General features: G+C 38.6%; 1 protein-coding gene across 1 annotated transcript in view; it reads left to right on the top strand.

Annotated features, from left to right (window-relative positions):
- tbc1d1 (TBC1 (tre-2/USP6, BUB2, cdc16) domain family, member 1) overlaps window positions 1-22130 on the top strand; it is a 62811-nt gene that overhangs the window by 5586 nt on the left and 35095 nt on the right. Inside the window, exon 3 of the mRNA XM_081608780.1 lies at window positions 13623-14210. Within this exon, the coding sequence (XP_081464906.1) occupies window positions 13623-14210 (588 nt within the window). The remainder of the gene's footprint in view (window positions 1-13622; window positions 14211-22130) is intronic.

Raw genomic sequence — 22130 nt, 5'->3', positions numbered from 1 at the left:
TAACACACACACCCACACACACACACACACACACACATGTCGATCTGCTTTTAATGAAGACAGTAATTACGAGGCAATGTGGGATCGTCATGCAGCTTTGTTTTTGACTTTATAAAATAGCATTATTAAAACACATTTTAAAGGTTTTCTAACCCGCAAATGACGTAAATACAAAACTAGTCTGGCTATTTGCAAATGTTAAGACTAAAACATTTACTGTGAGTTTACGCCACAGCTAGAGAACAACACAAACACAACTGATAAATTGTCAGTATAGCTTTCACTTAACAAGTGAAGATATAATGTAGATAATATTGGATTCTCACAATATGATGTCCTTGGGTAAAAATACCACAGTTTAATGGTACTGATGCAACAAATATATATGCAATCCTGTCTGAAAAACACTTTTGACATTGGATGTAAATAACTAAGATCGGAATTTGGTGTAGGTATAAATCCCAGTCAAAGTCCCACCTATGGTAAAATATATTATTAGCATGCAGAGTTCTAAAGCACAGAAGCAAAATATCCCACCAAACACTGCATCCCAGAAATCCCTTTGGAATGCAGCATATCACCTACTGATTTTAAGATGTTTGGAGAAAGAGCCATATGAGGGATTAATGGGCTTAAATAGTCTGAGAGATATGGGGGAGGTCTTACAGACTTAAGGAACAAAAAACAAAGGATCAATACATTTTCGGCTTTTGGTGTCAGGAATATGAATTTGTGAAACATTTTAACGAGCCCTTGATGCAGGCGCATGGCTAAATGGACAAAGCTGTTGCATAATCAAGTCTGAATGAAAGAGTCTTAAATTAGCATCTCTCCATCAACAAAGATAAATCTCAAAGCTGTGCAAAAAACCTGTTCAGTGGTCATACTGGTGTCAAGGCTGTTGGCAGAATGTTTAACTAGGAACACATTACACACTAAATCGCATTTTAGAAAGCCTTTTCTTCGTTTATTCTTATTTAATTCTATTGAGAGAGACATAAAGACTTTCACATGTCTTTAAGGATGGAAGGCCTCCTTGTCATCACCCTAATCTTTAGCTCCCTCCTCAGATATTGTGTCATATTCTAATCAGGACTGTGGGGAGGTCACAGCACTTCTAGTCAATCTACATGAGTATGAATTATAAGCTTTACTGCAAGAATTGAAAAGAGGATCAATTCTCTACATTATCCTATTTTAGTTTCTACTTCTTTACTTGCAATGACAAGGTGTAATTCTTGCTCAAAGATCACGTCAGTATAAATCTGATCCATTTCCACTTGAAATGATAAAACCTCCTTGAGTTACTGGCTGCAACAGAAGCCCAAAACATCAGCACTCTGCCTTTGTGTTTAAAAGCTGGAGTCATGTTCTTTTCATACTATGAAGTGTATTCTTGTGTTTTTCATTTTTTTCAGCATTTAGATTTTGTTGTCTAAACTACATTAGACTTAAATAAATGTTGTGTTTCAAGCTCCGGAGATTATCTTTGTATTTTGTAAACATGCAGAAAATGTCCTCCATGACGAGGACATGTTTTGTTTGCTGAACATGAGAACCACTACAACGTATGACCAGAAAGTTTGTATTACATTACAAACTGAGCAAGCTGCTACCAGAAAGTTTTTCTTTCTGTTTATAGCCTGCCCTCACTCTTGTGGCTATTAACCGCTTTAATTTTCCATGAGCAGCATGACTGCTTAGAGAGAGCAGCTTCATATAAGGACAACATTTAAGGCGTATTTATAAAGCTTTGGAATTTGCTTAGCGTGGGTTTTCCTAACCATGGCCACGACACACTCGTTTTGATCCAAAATAGCAATAAATGCTACATTAAAAACTAAAACTTTAGGTATTCCTGAAACTGTTTTTTTTTTTTTTTCTTTTCAAAATTAAAGACCTGTCCTGCTGTTCATTTATGACATTTCTTGTGTGTTTCTTGTGAATAAGCAGCTTTTATTTGTGGGAAAATGCACCATCAGATACTAATTTAAGCAGTACGGCTGTAAATTTCAACTTCCCCCTCTGCCTCCAGAGATGGCAATCCTCTCAGGGTGACGTGTTTTCCTTTCTGCTGCACAGTTAAAACTAAAGCAACCACTGGGTGTCACCACTGAAGTGTGCAAACTCTCACAGAGTAAATGCCTTGAGAAATTATCGAATTTTTTTTCCTCTATTTTGCCAAATTTATTTGCAATCTGCAATGAATAATTAAATATTGCAAGTTATTTAAAATTAAAAGCAGTGGTGATATTTGCAAAGGTTTGAAAATTTGCAAGATGAGTAAACATTGCCAGGTTTTATCGTTTTGTTGAATCGAAAGGCAATCAAGGAATGCAAAATTATATTGTTTTATGTAGTTTATGTGCATGGCTTAATAATACCTGAACTGTGTGTATTGTGTGCCAGAAGTGCCCCGATGTAATTGACAGATTAGCTCAGAATTAAAATAAGCATTAAAACAATGCTTATTGCATACATCTTTTTTCTTTACTTTTTTCAAGGACCCTTTGAGACAAAAATGGGAAGAGGTAAAGATCTGTGGGTTGGGCTACTATTCAAGACGATATTTTAATTGAAAACAGTTAGACTTGGCTTTTTATACAGTCTATGTAGACATCTGGTTTCAATATTATGTCATGATTAAAAGCTGAAATAATTAAATATAAAAAACAAAAACTGATCATAAATCATTTAAATGTGTCAGTAATGTATTAAACATATCACTAAATGCTTTAAAGAGAAATTGACTCATAGGAACAAAAAACTTGTGCATTATGAGTGTTTAAGTATTTAACTTCTATTTTTAATTCAGAACTTCAAATAATCACTTATTCATTCATTAAATTGTGGTACTACTCTTGGACCTCCATAATTGTACGACGCTCAACTTTGACATTAATTCTTTTGCAAGATCTTTCGCATTAATTACCCCTGAAAGGCGTTCATTCATTCCTGCCAGATTGGGATTGGTCTGACGTCATGCAGGAAACCCTGTTTATATACCAGCATACCCGCGAGGAAAATGATATAATCCTCCAGAGGTAACGTTAACAACGTTAACCACTCAGGGAAAAACATCTACCGCCTAAAGTTTTGAGTACTGCGGACAGGAACTGTCCAGCCCATCCCCAAAACACATTGGAGGGCAGAACCAGGTCAAGATCCCAAGACACTGCTAGAAGAAAGCCGGAAGTTAATTCGTCAAACGTCAAAATAAAAGGTCGGATGCCGCATTCATTATTGTATTCATTACTTTGAGGATTGAAACCGGATATGAACGCGGGATTGTGTTCTCCGCTTGGAGAACTAACCGCATGATCTTCCTTGGTTTTTAGAGAGCAAAAATGAACTTTCCATAGAATTTGTATTGAAGTTCCACACACGGCAAGAAACGAGCAACGGACATATAAGCGCTGAGGTCCAGTTTTTGGGACTTTTATGGCGGATGGGATGAAAGCGCGACTCCAGCGATTCAACTTGTTCAACAACAAACAAGAGCAGAAAGATGTGAGTCAAGTTATTACCGCTGTTAAGTTTGCCTGCATGCTAAGTGGACAGTTAGCTAACATTAACAGGAGCGGACCTCAGTTTAATGAGCTCGCCCTCTTGTCGTTAGCCAGCCTTAGTCAGCTTTCTTGAGCCAGAACGTCTCTCCACGGTCCACTTGGAAAAGGATACAACGAGGTGTCAGTTACATTAGCCCTCTGATATTGTCTGCTGGCACAAACCAACTTTATTCCACAAACAGTGGACATATTTTACATTTATTTAGCCTCTAATCTGGCATACAGAGCAGTTTTCAGGACAGAAATGTCTTTGTTCCCGTCTGTGGATGATGAAGTGGGTCAAGTCACGCTGCGACACTTTTGGGTGGTTCATTTTTCACTTGTTGCTTATTGTTATTTGTAGGACCGCTGAGGACGGAACAATCAGGAGCAGCTTTGAAAAGGTCACACTGTAAACTGGTCTGCTTCTCAAAACTCCTCTTAACTTAGATAAGGAGGTTTTGTTTGAACTTTGGTATTTTCCTTCTCTGCTTAATATCTACAGATATGTTTGAGAGACCACAGGCCCTGTCAGAGATATCTGCTGCAGCAGTGGGGGGGAATGTTCAAGATTATATTATTCTTTACTTTGTCATTTCAGTGTGTACCAGAATGCTAAAAGTCTGATTGTCAGTGTATGATTTGCTGAACATTTTCCTCTAGACTTTTGTTGCTTCTCCAAAGTATACAGAGGTGGGTAGAATACAAAACATTGTATTAAATTAAGAGTAGCAATACTTCAACATAGTTTTACTCAAGTACAAGTATAAACTAGCCTTCCAGGATATTACTTGACTAAAGAGGAAAGGGTATTTGACAAACAGCTGCTTGATTACTGAATCACTGATCAAAACAACTGATTTAATATATATATATATATATATATATATATATGTTTTGTTATTTTAAAGATGAAAAGCAAATAATGTGCAACATAGATGGAGAAAACAATTTTCAAGCCAAACACATTAGCTTTTTCACATTAAACCAATATATACAGTAGGTGGAACATGTAAAACTGGTTAAAGTTCTTCTAGTTACAATAGATGGTGTTTCCTGTATTTTTCAACCTTCAAATGGCGGGGCAGGCTCAGTAAATTAAAAATAACATTAAAACAATGAAGCTTGTGTACAAACAAGAAGTTTCACTTCAGCAAACTGAGTGTGTGTGTGTGTGTGTGTGTGTGTGTGTGTGTGTGTGTGTGTGTGTGTGTGTGTGTGTGTGTGTGTCTGTGTCTCATGCATTTCTGGTTAAAACGTTGTTCTTCATTCAGTGAAGTAACTCGCAGTGGGTTACTTGGCACTGCCCAGTATTTTACTCAAGTCAGCTACTCGGAAAAGTTTATTTTTTTCTTCCCAAAATGTTACTTAATGTAACTAGTTACAGAGAAGTCAACAATGAAACTGTACAGCTCTGAAGATTTTTTTTTTTTTTTTTTGGGTTGTCACATCTTTAGTGTTTGAGATCGTCAGTCAACTGTTTCTGAATAAATGCCACACGTTCGTTACTAATTCTGATTTGATTTATGGTCAGAAAAGCTTTGCAAACCAACCTGAGCCTGTGTAAAAAAAATTACTTGCCCGACTTGTTTAATAAAAAAACCTGGCACATACCATATTTTTGAGAAAATAAGCCAAACCAGACTTGAATATTGCAAGGCATCAATGAAATAGTCATACATTGAAATCTGCCCGTTTAGCTTTGATCGGCTCTAAACAGCTCTCGATAGATCGATCTTATTTTTCACTTCTGTCAACTAAGTACATTAAAGCTAAAAGCTACCACAACTTTGTGTGGATCATTAAACAGCATGTACTTTTATAAACTTTTAACAAGAACCAGAAGTGACCTGGTAGCTCAAACAAAATCCCTCATCAAATCGCATGCTGTATATTTTTCTATTTTGGCACTTCCAGGCTTAAGAAAGACAAAAAGCTATATTGGTCAAAATTGGAATTGGCAGGACAAAATCCTGATCGGTGCATCACTGATATAGAGTGACTTGTAAGAAACGAATGTTTCGAGGGCTATAATGGTGGGTAGCGATGTGCAGCTTGTTTCTTCATTGTGTTGTTCCATGTGGTTTGTGGTGTAGTCCTTATACACAGTAATCACACAAGATTTTTCTTCAAATTATTGAGCTATTAAAGCTGCTGGTTGCTCACTTGTTCCTAGATTCCTTGTCTTGCTGTGGGCATGAAGATCCAGTATGCCTGGGTTCTCCCGTCTGCTGTAGGTGTGTTTGTGTGTGTGTGTGTGTGAGTGAGTCACAGTAGCTGTACTCCTGCCAGGACTTTAATCCTGCAGCAGAAGACAGGTGTCTTTCTTCAGCATGTGAATCAGTCTGTGTAAAGCTCTTAGTTCAGCCGCCTGTTGGTGCTGACGAAACATACTTTTAGTGAGGATCTTAACTCTCCAGCAGCTCCAGGAAGCCTTCTGCAGTACCAGTACAGGCTGTAATGTGTGGAGCTGTGATGCATGTTTTACTGTTTGTGGGTCACTGAATGAATAATAGGTTGGTTTTTATGACTTCATTGCTCATGAGAATGACTTCTCTCAGGGATTCACCTATAAACCTTTCAGTCTGGAACAACTGATTTCATAAAAATAAATAAATAAATGAAAAAATCAGTTGAGCAAAGTCCAGTATGGACAACATTTTGGTCGTTGAGGCAAAAATACTGTGAAAGGTTATTGGAGATGATGTTTACCAAGTATTGTCCAGAAAATGATGGGTTAAGTTTTAGTCTACCTTTTTCCTTTCCTTTTCCTTCTCTTACTTTGTCACCTCATGTGACCGACATATGTTTTGTTTCTTATTTGACAAACCATTTATGTTTCCCATCATATTGTCATTTCTGCCTGCTACCTGATACTCCGTACTTTCACCCCAGATGGTGGGGGGGGGAAAGGGGCTGTCCTTTATTCTGATGTTCTTGCAGCGACATCATTTTTGCGTGCGTTTTATGACGGGGTCATTTGCCTACCCTGCACCATTTTAAATGTTTTCCTTTTCTTCTTTGTCTTTCGCTCTCTGTTAGTGATCCATCTCTTCTGTTAAATATACATTGAACTTTGAACTTGGGTTTGCTCTAGAAGGCACAAGACTCAGCCACATGATCGTGGAAAGAAGAGAACGGGACTTTTTTTCATCTCGTCATCTTTTTTTTTCTGATTTTCTGGGCCATCTGATTGGGTTTTGGGTTTTTTCTATGTTATTTTTATATTTTTTCTTTATTTTGACCTCACCAGTCAGATGTCTTTCCATTAGGCTCAGGCACACCAGCTATAAAATCATCAGTAATGCTTCCCTTCCCTTTTTCATTTGTTCGTTTTTACAAAGTCAGTTCTTAAAGTTCTCCTCAGCATTAGTTGGCATTAGTAAAACATTATAATTAATAAGCATTTGGGTTTAAAACTGTTGTCTCTTCTGTTTTTTCCACTAGTGGGATTCCCCTGCTTGTCATAAAAATGCTGTTCCTCAAATGTATTTATTGCGCAGGAATTCCCACTTCTTGTGTAAATCTAGGGAAAAATATGTAATTTCTCAGAAATGCAGTGTGTAACACCCATTACGTAGATTGTGCTATATTTACGCATATGGAGATGCAAAAGGTTAAATTTTTTTAAAGCTTTTCTTTCAACATTGTTGTAAACTTTTCTAGCACGTTTTTTCATAGTTGTTAAAGACTTGATTATTAGAGAAATTGCCAGAGCGACCATGATTTTCTTAGACTGCTTGGACAATTGGGTATTCATATACCACCCTCCCCCACCTGTTGCTGCATTGCAGGTCAACTGGTTTAATGAACTCTACTACACTTTATCTTTACCACGTGAAAAAACACGTACAGTCATGGTGGTGAAGGTAAAGAAGCACACTGAATACTTTTATGAAAGACTTATTAAAAGAATTTAACATTGTTTTAGGACTACAACCGGTAAACTATGAAGAACATACCTAGTAACAACTAGAAAGCCAGATTATAACCGGTTTACATCACCTTGTTGGACATATGATTCTCTATGAAGAGCAAAATGACCATGGCTATATTCTAACAGCAGGAAAATGTGACTCAATCCACTTTCTTTTTTTTTTTTACCTACATGTGACCCACATCTGACATTTTTTTGAATGTCTTAACAACCCAGTTCTGATTTTTTTTTTCATCCCCCCTAAAATCTGTTTTGTGCCACTTCCATGTGCGGTACTAAATCTGATTTTTTTCAATGCGTCTGCAGTCATTGACGTGAGAGAGGCATCATAATTCTGTCCCATAAGAAGCTAAACACGGTCAATCTGGAACAATGGCTGAAAATTAAAATTATGAAAGAATCTCTCTTGGCTCTGACTACACATCCAAACATACTTCTCTCCAGAAATTGCAGTCAATTCTCCACAAAAGGGAAGTTTTATTACCTGTTCTTTATTTATATTAACTTCCTTGGTCTTGTTGTGATTTTGTGAAAATACTGTCCACTCCCATTTCTGAGAAAACTGTAAAAGTGATCCATAAACGGTGGCATATTATTACTTCTGTAAACAGTGTTCTGCTGTGTAATGTCAATGTTCTTCCTTGGCTGGTTATGTTGGAGTCGTAAATTGTTCACACAGAAGTCTGATTGTGATTGCATTTAACTAGCAGTATGAATGACCACGGCAAAAACAAAAAATAATTACGTTTTTTTAACCAAGTTAATATCAAACACCTAAAAAGTTGTGCAAAAGATTATTTCAACTATAATAATCCATATGCGTTTTTGATTTGGCAGCATTACATTTAAGTACTGCTTTCCCATTTTAATTTAAAGCAATTAGCTCTTGGTATGTACAGTTTTTCTTTTTTTATTATTAAAAACAGTGAAGCTGTAGTAGTTTATCATATTGTGAACATCTCATACTGACCTATGCCCAAATAGTAAGTTTACTTCCCTTTTGAGTTTCACAATAAAGGTTGACTCCATTTTTGTTGAATATTCACAATCGGATTCAAGAGACGAGTGTAAAAAGTACTGGACCTTAGCCAGTCACACTGCATGAAAGCAGCACAGTGAGCAGTATGACTATTACATGAAGCTGTGACAGCACAGCTGCTTTGTGTCTACATCCTGCTTCCTGGATAGTAATTGGTTAAAGCTGAATGCCTACATTTGAAAATCCCTTGAAGCTAGCAAAATTAGCAACAGCAGCCGGAGAACTGACTCAATATGCCATTCACCACTGCTATATATTTAGCTTTCTTTTTGAGCAGCCATTCAGAGGCAAAGTTGCAACTAAAACATTCTGGAAAAAAAGCAACATTGAAAATAAAATCAGGTAAATAAACATCTACTAAAGTTAAGAGGTCAATAGTTGTCAGGCATGGCTAATCAAAGGCTGGTACTTGTACTGCTTCTTGTCCAAATTTTGTTGAGTAATTGACCTCCTGCCAAAAGGTGATCGTGTGGGTTAGCTTTGTTGGAAAATGATTCTACATTTGTTCTCATTATCTTCTCCTACATCACAATCACCTCTGACTTGCCTGTTTTGGTAAACCCAAAAGGGTTCATTTTGTTTATTGCACTAAGCTCAAACTTCTCTATTTTTGGCAGCGCTTGTGTAACTTCCTTCCTCTTGAAATTAACACTACGCTAGTTGTACTTAATTCTCTCTAAGGGAGTTTGAGTGTTTTTCAGTATATCTGCGCTGTGAGTGGACCGATCTGTGGGTCGCTGCATGAGGTTGAGTCCAGATGCCTTCCTGTGTGAGATCAGCCTGGTATAAATGTTCCACTGTGAGAAAAACAGTCGACTGCAGCCGAAGCTGCCATCTGACAAACCCTTTTTCCATCCATTTCACTTCTCTCCTCAAATGTATGACCTTAAAACTGTAAGAAGGAGCATGTAATGACAGAGATGACAGGCCGTATGCAGGGCTGTAAAAAAAAATGCATTTGCCTCTTGCAGATTTCATTTTTTGCTTTTTGTGAAAAACAAACATCCTTGTTAAATCATAAATTAACTGATTAACTACAGATGCATTCAGTCAACTAATCAACTAATTTCACTAAATGAAATGTGTGGATCTTTTCAAGCCTTTATTTCTGTCAATTATGATGATTTTCCACCTACAGAAAATGAAAATGTAATTGAAAATAAAATTTACGTTACACATTTTTAATACGGAAATGTGAGCTTAATGAAAGTGGTGTTTGATTCCTGCTTATAGGTTCTTGTTTTTAAACTGTATTTTAAGTCTTTTAAACAAACCTCTTTGGAACACAGATTCTAAATTTATTGAAAATGAATTTTTTTTAATAATAAGCATTGTCTGACTTTCCTCAGTCAAGTCAGTGCTCACTATTCAACAGTAAGACAGGGATACTGGGAAAAAAAGTGTATCATGGAAGAGTTTCAAGACCAAAACCACTGCTGACTAAAAATAACACACAAATGACACATTTGGCAAAAAAAAACATCTTGGTTATCCTTCAAGATTCTAGGAAATAAAATCTGCTGCACTGGTGAGACAAAAGTGCACCATGTTAAATCTGTTCTAAAACGAACATTTCAGAATCAGAACAACGTGACTATCTGGGATTGTGTCAGGGCCTGTCTATTTTGTCATAATTGATCATTGATGGCCTTTATTTCAGCCAAATGTTCAAATGTGCAATTTCAGCCATGTTTGTTTAGACCGTTTCTCTTTTAGAAAACCACATTTTATATTGACCTAGACTACATTTGTCTTGTACTGAGTTAGCTTAATGATCTGAAACATTTAAGTGAGAATAAAAACAAAAACAAAAAAAGCTTTAACAGGGCAAATTCCATCACAGGACTGTATTCTGAGAGCTCCTGCTTACCGGAATTGATTACATAATCAAATGGAAAGGACATGAATTGCCTCAGGGCTGCAACAAATGAATATTTTCATTGTTGGCTGTTGATGAAACTGTGAGAACATACGAAATGCTAACCACAGCTGCTTCTCAGTGCATTCTTTAACTGATATTCCATGTTTTTTTAAAAAGGGGAGACAGAAATGAGTCAAGGTGTTATTGAAAATAAACGTGAAAACTTATGAAAGAGGAATAGGCCGGTTGAGGGAGGCAAAACAGAAAGTCTGTAAGTGGACAAACGGACCACTCTACTCTCAAGTAGACACTTGTGGCAAAGAGCTGACAAACAGGGTGTCTGGATGTTCATGTTGAGCCCAGCCATGTTTGAGAATGAGCAGATGAAGCTTGGTTTGTAGAACACAGCATTAGAAGAGACGTTTAGTCAAACTTGTCCAATGCTAAGATTGGTTGTTGAGTACAACGTGTCTCCTAATTCAGGTTTCTGTGTGTGTAACTGAGATACAGTAGTTTCTCAACTTTTTAACAACATAGAACAGATGGTTTTATTATTTTCATAACAATGGCTGTCTGGTTGTTAGAAAGGTCCTTATTTTAGCTCACGTTGTTTCCTCTACACTTTATCCAACAGTTTTGTTAATGAAGCAAACATTTAGACCAACTCCATGGCTGTCACAAGGATAAAAACATACATGCTTGATGATTTATAATTCCTTCCAGTAGTGACGCCTAGTGTGTACCACATGGTTAGGCACCCACAACAAAATTCCTTCAAATAAGACGCATTTCTCTGTCTGGTGTGTGTGTGCAACCCCTAATATAACCCACCAATTTCAACAGCTCATGAAACGGCAGTGAAAAAATTATTTTGAAACATCTATAAAGAAGGAAGAGCAGTAGTTGGGCTCTGTCGGAAGTGACGGGCAGAAAGAGATGGGTACTAGGACAGGAGAATGTCCTCTGAAGAGCTGGATCTTCAAGAGTTTCTTGAAGCTTGACAGACTTTTCTTGCAGTGCTCAGTCATTTTGCCCTGCGACAGACTGGCGACCTGTCCAGGGTGAACCCCGCCTCTCGCCCGAAACGTTAGCTGGAGATGGGCACCAGCACCCCTCCCGATCCCACTAAGAGACAAGGGTGCAAGAAAATGGATGGATGGATGGGTGCTCAGTCATTTCACCAGCATGCAATAAATAATACATGCAAAGAATCTAGCAGTGTGTAGACACTGCTAACCAAAAATCCCTTTCATGACCAGAGTGGCTAGCCGTGATTAGTAGAGACATATCCCTAAAGACTTGTAGCTGTAATTGCAGTCGTGGTTCTAAATAGTATTGGCTCAACAAAGGTGCATACAAATAAATGCCACAGTCTTCAGGATTATTTTTGTAAAAAGAATTGAAAACCATTTGTAATTGTCCTTGACATATTGATTTTGAAAGTATTTATATAACTTCAGTTGTTGTGTTGGATTTTCAATCACAAAAACCTTAATCATTCTCAGATGTTGTCGTCTCATTGTTAGACAGGTGTTGGTTTGATTACATAAAAAACAAACTGGCCTGAGCACACCTCATACCAAGACAAGATGCAGCAAGACCTGGCTCTATGTCTGTAAAACTTACTTGTTGCTCAGGCATTTCATCCGACTGACATTCCTGGTGTGACTCAACCACTGCTTCTGCTTAGCTCATCTACTTCCTCCCTTTTGTTCCTCGGTTTGGTACACTGCCACTGTGGTGGTGTTAAATTGGACCAAAATAGGAGAAGCAGAAATGGCAGCCAGATGTTATTTTCTGATGGCACTGGCAGCCATCTGTTCTGATTTATATGCTGTTTTTTCTTAATGTTTTTGCTGGTGTATCTTTGTTGCAGATTTTTTCTTTTCAACAGAGTTACTCCATTTTCTATTATGCCAATTCAAATGCCAGCAGGCCAATAATCCTTAACTCTGTGTTACAATGAGCATTGTTTACTTCTGCATCAATGGGTGTCACTCTTTATGGCTCCAACAAACCATTTACTGAAATATTGTTTTATATTTTTCTTTATGAGCTCTGTTTTAAGTAGGGCGATAAAAGCTACATTTTTGTTGGTGTGAACAGAAAAATGTCTATGGAGAGTGTTGAGTAGAAACAGTATATTGAAAACAAAAACAATCTGTTTCTAAATAGACGGTTATCAGCCAGCAAGATATTTGCACATGGTGTACGACACAACATGCCAATGTTTATGTTCTCTGAATAACAACACAGCCATAACACATCTTGCAGAATCTGACCTAGATGTATCTTCATTGTTCAGTCTCGGTCCACAACAAAGAGATCCGTTCAGCAATGCTGTCTGAAGGAACTCCTGATCATGGAGACAGAGTTCAATCATCAGCTGTTTATAAAAACCAAAAGTTTCAGCACGTCACACTAATGTTTATATATGGGCAGATAAGCGTGAGCTGGAAGTTGTGCTGTGTGCCAGTTAGTAGTGTATGTAGAGCGACCTGTTGGTTCCACTTTCTGTGTGTGTGTTTTACATCCTCAAATTTCCTTTGTGGTGCAGTTAGTCAGTAGTAGAGTGAGATAAAGTTTACAGATCTTAGACAGAGCAGGATCTACGTATTTTGAGCAAAGTCTGCTTCTCTCTTCACATGCAAAAACAGTACTACTATTAACTTATTTAAGGTTAAAATACAACAATATCTGGATGATGATGTGTTAAATATTCTGCTCTACAATTTCTTGTTCTGTATAAATCACATGTGGAACATGGGGAAGCTAGCATGAGCATGGGAAACTGTTGTCAGATGAGGAACAAACACACTCCCAAGAAAGGGCAAAGCCAGCTTTGTGACGAAAGGTCTAATTTGGCTTCTCTTAATACAAGACAATCTTGCAAAAGCTCTTTGATTCCAGGAAATCATACGTCTTTACAGGTTGGCAGGTTAGTGCACAGTTAGGTGAGGCAACAGGATTACTGCCCCCTACAGGTCAGCTTTGTGCTCAAATTGCAAAACCCCCACTTTGACTCGTCTGTTGTTTTTACTAGCCACATCATAAAGTCAACTGCATTTGTAAAAGCTCCACTCACAATTTGTGTAGGTTTAATAATTCAGCCTAAAGTCCATAGTTTATTGCGGATATTTCAGAAAACTTTTGCTTTTCCTCAACTGAATGAATATGTGTTCTGCTCTTCCACAGTCCCTACATTCAATGCTTTCTTTGTTTGTGTCTTTGTTGTAGGTCCCTGAGATCATCAGTACGTTGAGGCAGGCTGGCAAAAGCTCAGCACGCAACAATGACATCAATCCTGACTCCATAAAGACGTCCACGAGTTCAGAAGGTAGTGATTCTTCAGAAACATGCCTCTCCTCAGTCTCTGCTACATCAAACTCCACCGCTCCCACCTCTGCTGTGTCTCCAACAACGTTTGCTAAAAAGTTTGAGGTACTTTTCTGCGGCAGAGTGAGTGTTGCTCACAAGAAAGCCCCACCCGCCTTAATAGATGAGTGTATCGAGAAGTTCAGTCAGCTGCATGGCTCAGGGACGACAGATAAGGGAGGTGGGGGTTTGGTGGATGGGCTGAGGAGGGCGTTTACCTTCCCATCCTCTGGACTGGGGAATGGCTCTGTTCGGAACGGTACAGCGGGAAGCGCCACCATTGGGTCGAGCTCTGCTCTGTTAAAGAGGGACTCCAGCTTCCCAAGCCTGCACCTCGACGAGAACGGCCTTTGTCCAGAAATTTCCAACAACAACACTACAGATTCGATCACCTGCTCGACGACGGTGCAGCCGACCAGCCTGCAGGAGAACCGGACCATGCTGTTTACGGTAATGAATGATCCTTTAAAATCACACTCATTGAATATTGTTGATCATGGTGGATGCTTTGTGATCAATTGTTGTTTTTCCACCTGTAAAATAAAATGAGGAAAAATCATTATTTTAATATTTAAAAATTATTATTTTTTTTTTTAACGCTCGTCATTATTAAGAAGAAGCTTTTTATTGTATGCTCCACAAAAGTCAGAAATTCTGACGAAAATTTGTTTTTTCTGTTCCTTGATAGAGATAGTGGATAATATAGCTGCGGAAATAATGCACTCCCCTCTTGTTGATCTGTAATCCTAGCAGAGCCACTTTTATCGACTGTTTCATTTTTATAAACCTGGGAACAGAGAATCTGTTTCACCATTGGATTCAGCTGATTCATATCTTTAGTTACTATAATTTCCAACATTAACAATATATATATTTTCTGTCTATTTTCTAGATTAATTACAAATGTAGTTGTCATTACAAAATGTCTTTTGTAGAATAAATATACAAATACATATTTTAAATGGCCTGTAATAAAAAAAAACTGTCAAATTAAAAAGCACAGCAGCATCTTCCCTTCATTGACTAAATGAGGTAATTTTCATTGAGCCAACTTAATTTTATATTGGAAAATATAATATTTCCCAATATAATATATTGGGAAATGTAATATTTCCCAATATATTGTTTTTTTGTATAGATTATATCAATGCATGAATTTGGATGATTTGTTTTGAATGTGTCGGATTATAGGCAGAAAACACAAGCTGTTGTTGTGGTTCACAACTGTTGATTGTGAAATTTTAAGACCTTAAATATCTCAGTTTTAATGTTGCTGATGAAAAAGAAAACTAGAAACGTGTTGCTGAAGTTATCTCCATACTTGCCATATGCTTGCAAGACGTTTCTAAGAGGATTTTTGTAACTTTTAAGAGTTTGGATTCTGTGAACTCAGTTTACGTGGACTTGATAGAAAATAAGTGGCAAAGGACAAAAACATGATAGAAAATAATATCGACTCAGCAGGAACAAATGCTGACTGGTGCTCAACTCTGCCGAAGCAACACTCCTCTGCCTGACCTTTACTTGCTCCCTCCGGTATTTTGCTAGCATGGATTTTCCAGACTGCATTCCAGACAGGAAATGGTCATCACTGGCAGAGGAATCATCGTAATACTGTCCAGCTCAGCATGTATCGGACTTCTTCTTGACATTCATGATTCACCCTGCTGCCGCCACAGCCTGATCTCATTGTGTGATGTCACTACTTCCTTTTTGGCGCAGGTTTAAAGAAGCGGATCAAATAATTACATTAGGAACAGTCTCAGTATGAGAATAAGATTAAAAAAAACTGGAGGAGGAGGACAAACAATGTCTTTAAAAAACTTAGCTAAAATGTATTTATTTTTACTTTTTGTCCCAAAGTTGCTGACTTAGGTCAGGCTCTACAGTCCATATAGAACGATCTGTAGGGAGGTTCCTGCTCTTTAGGTTCATCATGTGAATCGTGTATCAAATTTCCTCATGGAAAATTAAATGAAGTCAGCCGAGATATCAGAGAGAGAGAGAGAACTGCAGAACTCCACAAGTCTGCAGGTTCAATTTCCAATTTCCAGATCTGTTAAGATCATTTTGTACTTGTTAGAATTATTATTTGTTTAATCTTACTTATATGAAGCTTATAATGTTATGCCACTTTTAGAAGTTTGTTCTGTCTGTTGTTCGTTCACTTCTTGTGTTGCAGAAGATAAGCGGCAGAGAACAAGAACACACCCCAACGACCTCGAGGAGAATGTGCTGTTCAAGTTATCTTATATGGATAAGAGTTTGCTGTGTCAAACAGAGTATACTTCCCCCCCCCCCTTAGCTCCATGTAATTAGGGCATTCCTGATCTAATAAAAGAGCGAGGCGAGCAGAGAAACTTCAGAGTGTTGTTCGGAGATTGTAACTGAAGCTTTCTCTGACCACTCTCCTCGCGAGTAGAAACTCATCACTGACTCTTTGTCTCTGTTTTTTGCAGTGTGTGATAAATGTCTAGTGTTTGAACCTGACATTTAATTGGTCCTTCGAGCCGGAGTCCGATACACCAGACGATTCCAGCGAGTGAGTAAAAAAACCAGGAAGTCTGTGCACAGCATTTAAGACCCTTTCCGGGACTGGTCCTTTTTTCTCACGAGCTGGAGTCCGACGGTTGACGGTTTTCCTCAGAGACTGGAGACACAGTGAGTAGTTTCAGTTTAAAACCAGTATGTATGGGGAACGGTAAAAAATTGGAATAAAACCAGTTAAAGTCCGCGGGAGGCCAGACTCCTCTAACTATAAGTTAAAATCTGTGTGGGACGGCGGCGTCCTCTGGTAAGAAATTAAAACCCTGAGAATCCTAGGCACTATCAGGTAAAATAAAAGCAGTTAAAGTCCGCGGGAGGGCAGACTCCCCTAACTCTATCAATCAATAAATCAATCAAATTTTATTTGTATGGCACATTTCGGCAGCAAGGCATTTCAAAGTGCTTTACATAATTAAAATAAAAACAGAAAAAATCAGTGAGAAAGAGAGAAATAAAAAATAATAATAATAATAATAAACATTACATCATTAAAACGTCGAAAAAGTTAGTTAAATTCTCTGAGTTAGTTAAATGCTGTATGGGACGGCGGCGTCCCCTGCTAAAGGACGGCGGGAGTCCTCTACTAGGTAGTTAAATTCCGCGAAGGACAGGAGCGTCCTACTTAAAAGTGTGAAAGTGTGTGTGAGTGAATGAAAACTGAATATCACTAGATAAACAGTTTTATACCAAAACAACGGGGAACAAATGGTGAGATTTTGTGGATGTTTGTAGACAAGAAAACTCCGCTCTCTGAGTTGAAGTGAGTTTTACCACAATCTATTTATCACCATCCTGTTGAAATTTTCCAGTGTTTAGAACACAGCAGGTGTTGAGACCACACTGGACTAAATTTAGTTCAAAATGGGTAAAGGGGGAAGCAAACATAAACAGAAGGTCTTAGAAGACCTGTCTAGTAAGGATTGGAAAAGAGTTGAAAAAATAAATGAGGATGCAGTAAAACCGCTTTGTTACTGGGTAAAGCAGTACGATTTTAATGGCAGTTTAAGTACCACAGGTATATATATAAGGAGAGCAGTAGGTGGCATTCCACATCCTAGAGAAGATTTAGAACAATGTTTGGAGGACATGGAGAATCTTAGAAAAACCTACTATCTAAACGGTGCCGAAACACAACAGGTCTGGATGCAGGTTATAGGGCCCGACTGGCATCATGTAAAGGGAAATTATGATCCTTTAAATAGACAACGCGACCCTCCAGTAACAGAGGAACAGGGGAGTGAAAACCTGAATACTAAAGTGGGAGAGTTGCTCACCAGGATCAGAGCTAGGTACCATAGACAGGCTAACTATACAGAAATCGGTAGATGCAAACAGAAGCCTGAGGAATCATTTGATGATTTTAGAGTGAGAATGGAAAAGGTGTTTAAAACCCATAGTGGACTACAGGAGGACAATAATGAGCAGGGTGTTTACAGACAGCAGTTAAAAAATGTATTACATGCAGGATCTAGACCAGAAATAAATGGATGGATTTTGAAACACTTCATAGGGATGGGTAATAGTACACTCGGAGACTACATTAACCATGCCTTACATGCAGAAAAAGTGACCAAAGGAAAACAGAAATCCACACCGGTTTCTACCTTTTTCCAAGGGGAGGAAACAGAGGTTTTCTACCAGGGAGGAAGGGACAGAGGTAGAAGCAGAGGACGTGGGAGAGGACGGAGCAGGGGGCGAGGATTTGGTCCACACCCAGAAACTCGAGCTTGTTGGAAGTGTGGAAAAGAGGGCCATCTAATAAAGGACTGTAGAAGTTCCCAACACCAACAATCAGCATGACTAGATGATGTTGAGAAAGAAAAGGATCTTGAAACAGGGGAAGAGGAAATTTTGAATTTAAGAGTACTTATTTTTCGAGGAGAGATACAGGCCAGAGGTGACTTTGATGATAAAAGGGAATCTACTCACAAGCAATGTCAGCCAGCCTCTCCACCTTTGAACCCCCAAAAGGGAGCCAAATCCTGTTGTATGTAGGTGACATTCTACTAGCATCAAAAAACCAAAGAAGATTGTTTGATAGACTCTCTGGCACTATTGAAACACTTATTACTACAAGGACACAAGGTCAACAAAAATAAACTCCAATTAGTACAGCCAGCAGTAAAGTATCTAGGTCACCAACTAGCATCTGGGGCCGTACAGTAATACAGGATAGAAAAGCAGCAATACTACAGGCTCCAAAGCCACAGACAAAAAAACAAATGATGTCATTCTTAGGGCTGACAAACTATTGTAGAAGTTGGGTGCCAAATTATGCTGAGATAGTTGCGCCTCTGAGTGCACTAATCTATACTACAGAAATGAAAATGACAGATAAACTGAGTTGGACCACAGAAAGTGAAGAAGCATTCTGTAAAATAAAACAAGAATTAGTGGGAAGTGGAACACTAGCTCTTCCAGATTACAAGAAGCCGTTTGTCCAAATGGTTGATAGCAGAGATAAATTTATGACCTCGGTTTTGTCCCAAAAACACGGAGATAAGATGAAACCCATAGCTTTTTATTCTGCTAAAATGGACGCAGTAACCTGTGCTCAGCCTCCATGCATTAGAGCTGTAGTTGCAGCCTCAATGGCAGTGACCGCAAGTGCAGATGTGGTCCTTTTTCATGAGCTAATACTTAAAGTGCCACATGCAGTATCCGCATTATTATTACAAACAAACATGACATTTCTGTCACCAGCAAGGCATTTGTCTTGCATGTCCATCCTGTTGTCTCAACCACATCTAACAACAGAGCGGTGTACAATTCTAAATCCTGCAACACTTATGCCAACCTTAGATGATGGAGAACCACATGATTGTGAAGCCTTGGCAACAACTACAGCAAAATGTAGGGAGGATCTGACAGACACCCCATTAACAAAAGGAATCACAGTATATGTGGATGGTTCTTCTAAGAAAGACCAATTTGGGAAAACTAGAACGGGATATGCTGTGGTAACATCGAGCAAAGTGCTAAAAGCTGCGGCGTTACCACAACATTTCTCGGCTCAGGCTGCTGAACTAATAGCATTAACAGAAGCCTGCAAACTAATGAAAGGAAAAGATGTGACAATTTATACAGACAGCCAGTATGCGTTTGCTACAACTCATACCTTCGCACAATATTGGCAAAATAGGGGAATGGTTACCTCTACAGGAAAACCTGCTACACATGCAGATCTGCTAAAAGAACTTTTAAAAGCAGTAAAACTCCCAAAAACATTAGCAATAGGCAAATGTGCAGCACACACCTCTAATACTGATTCTGTTTCACTGGGAAATGCATTTGCAGATAAAACAGCTAAGCAAGCAGCAATGGGAGAAAAGAAGTACTGTGGTCCACAGAAGAACAAATCGATAATGAAATATTGAAAGACATGCAAAAACAAGCAAGCACACTAGAACAAAAAACCTGGATAAAAAGTGGAGCAACTGTAAAAAATGACTTATACATCTGACCAGAAGGAAAACCAATCCTACCAAAAAAATCTATATAAATGGGCAGCAATATTGAGCCATGGGAAAACACATGTCTCAACAGGAGGGATGGTAGGATTAGTAAATCAGCATTATACAACCTATGGTTTTAATCTATATTCAAAAAAATTTTTGTAGAGCTTGCCTCATATGCGCTAAGCACAATGCTCAAGGTAATCTACGTCCAAAGCGAGGGAGGTTTCCAACACCTAACTATCCTTTCCAGAGTATACACATGGACTTTATAGAACTAAATCAAAGTGAAGGGAAAAAGTACTGTCTAGTGATCATAGATTCATTTTCAAAATGGATAGAACTATTCCCAACTAAAACACCAGATGCCCTAACAGTGGCAAAAGCCCTATGTAAAGACATAATACCCAGATATGGAATACCAGAAAAAATCTATAGTGATAATGGTACACACTTTGTGAACCAAGTGGTAAAAAACATAGGAACTGCCTTCCACATAAACTTAAAAAAAAAACCACTGCAGCTACCACCCACAAAGTGCAGGACTGGTAAAAAAAAAAAAAATGAATGGTACTATAAAAAATAGATTAAAGAAGTGTATGGAAGAAACAGGAAGGCCCTGGACACGGTGTTTGGACCTAGTTAAAATGTATATAAACATCACTAGTACATCAGGGCTAACACCTTATGAAACACTATTTGGGAGACCGTACAGACTTCCATTATTCAAGAATGAATGGGAAGCAGAGGATGAACCTAACTTAGCAGACTATATGAAAAAAACTATATGAGAAAATCACCAAAGTGGGAAGGTCCCTATCAGGTCTTGTTGACCACAGGAACTGCAGTTAAGATAGCAGAAAGAAACACATGGATCCACTTAGCACATTGTAAACTGATAATACAAAATGATGACTAAAATAACTCTCTTAGGAACAAAGTTTTGCCTACCTTCAGTTAGACCCCCAGAGGAAGCCCGTGGTACAAAGGGAACTGTATTTCTAGTATACAGTTGTCTCAAACCGGTGAAGATAGTCCACAACTCTGCCGAGGGGTTTTTAGGAAGGGAATCAAAACATAAAACATGATGACCACTAATAAAAAATAAAAATAAAAAAAAAGGGTGATCCTTGGTGTAGGAGCTGCAGTTATAAACATTGCAGTTCTCCTGTTATTTCGGTATGAAACAAAAGTAAGAGAAGAACACATAACACCGAGAAGTATGGATGCCACCTGGGAAGAGTTGCACGTGGTGTCCAAAGTTAGGGACATGGAAAATCCCTGTAAAGGGTCAGGTGAAGAGGTTGTAGATGAAATCTACCTGTGTGTTAATGCATCCAGATTGGCAACTGTGTTTTCCCTAGACCTGAATAAGATCAATATTGGGGGCTACCCAGGAAATGCCTGGGCAGGTTATGATTGGTACATGGCGTCACGGGACGCTGTTCGCAGTGTACAATGGGAACATGTTTTCGCCTACACAGGGGATAGCTGGAGGCCAAATCCAAAGATAAATACCAAAGCACAGTACTGGGCTAAAGTTATGCATCTGGGAAAAAATCAATAAAGAGCTAAAAATAATCATAAACACCACAAACAATCCGATTCCTTTCAAAAGTGATGTTCCTTGTTTCTATTTCTCTTTGTGGATTGAGAAAAGTGGAAAAGACCCCTATAAAATGATTTTCCCTGTGCCAGAACATCACAGAGTCAAATAACTCCTCCCCAGGCGTAGTGGTGGCGGGCCCACACTCAACTAAACTCGCAAGTTCTGTAATGACTATATTCAATGCAGATGATGATGTTGATGTAGATGAGCTAATTAGAATAACCACAGGAGTTACCAGCCGAAGCAATAACTGGCTTCTAATGATAGAACAAGCTGCAAAAGTTCCACAAGGGGACTGTGTGATATGTATGGGTCCACGACCACTTTTGAGAGTGGTCCCAGCAACGCTCCTAAATGAATGAGAATTCAGGAAATTGTTCGACTATAGTAAACGTTACTCGGTATTTCAAACCATTATCCCGTAGTGACATCTGGTGGTGGTGTACTATAAATAAAAATGTTGATAGAATAAAACTACATCCATTACAATGTCCAGAGGTTAGGTAACAAAACAGAGCAAGGTTTCTCAGCCGTCCACGAGCAACTGTCAGCTACCTCCCTGATGGCTTTCCAAAACCGCATTGCTGTGACATGTTTGTTGGCTGAGAGGGGTGGGGTCTGCGCCCTTTTTGGGGAGCAGTGCTCCGCCCTTGTCCCCAACAAACCCCGCTGCAGATGGCAGCCTCACAAAGGCCTCGGATGGGTTGAGGGCCCTAAACAGCAAAAATGAAAGACCACTCTGGAGCTGATACAGAAATG

Source organism: Poecilia reticulata, chromosome 1 (genome assembly GCF_904066995.2).
Source record: "Poecilia reticulata chromosome 1, P_reticulata-male-v2, whole genome shotgun sequence".
NCBI lineage: Eukaryota > Metazoa > Chordata > Actinopteri > Cyprinodontiformes > Poeciliidae > Poecilia > Poecilia reticulata.
This window is presented reverse-complemented; position numbering and strand designations above follow the sequence as displayed.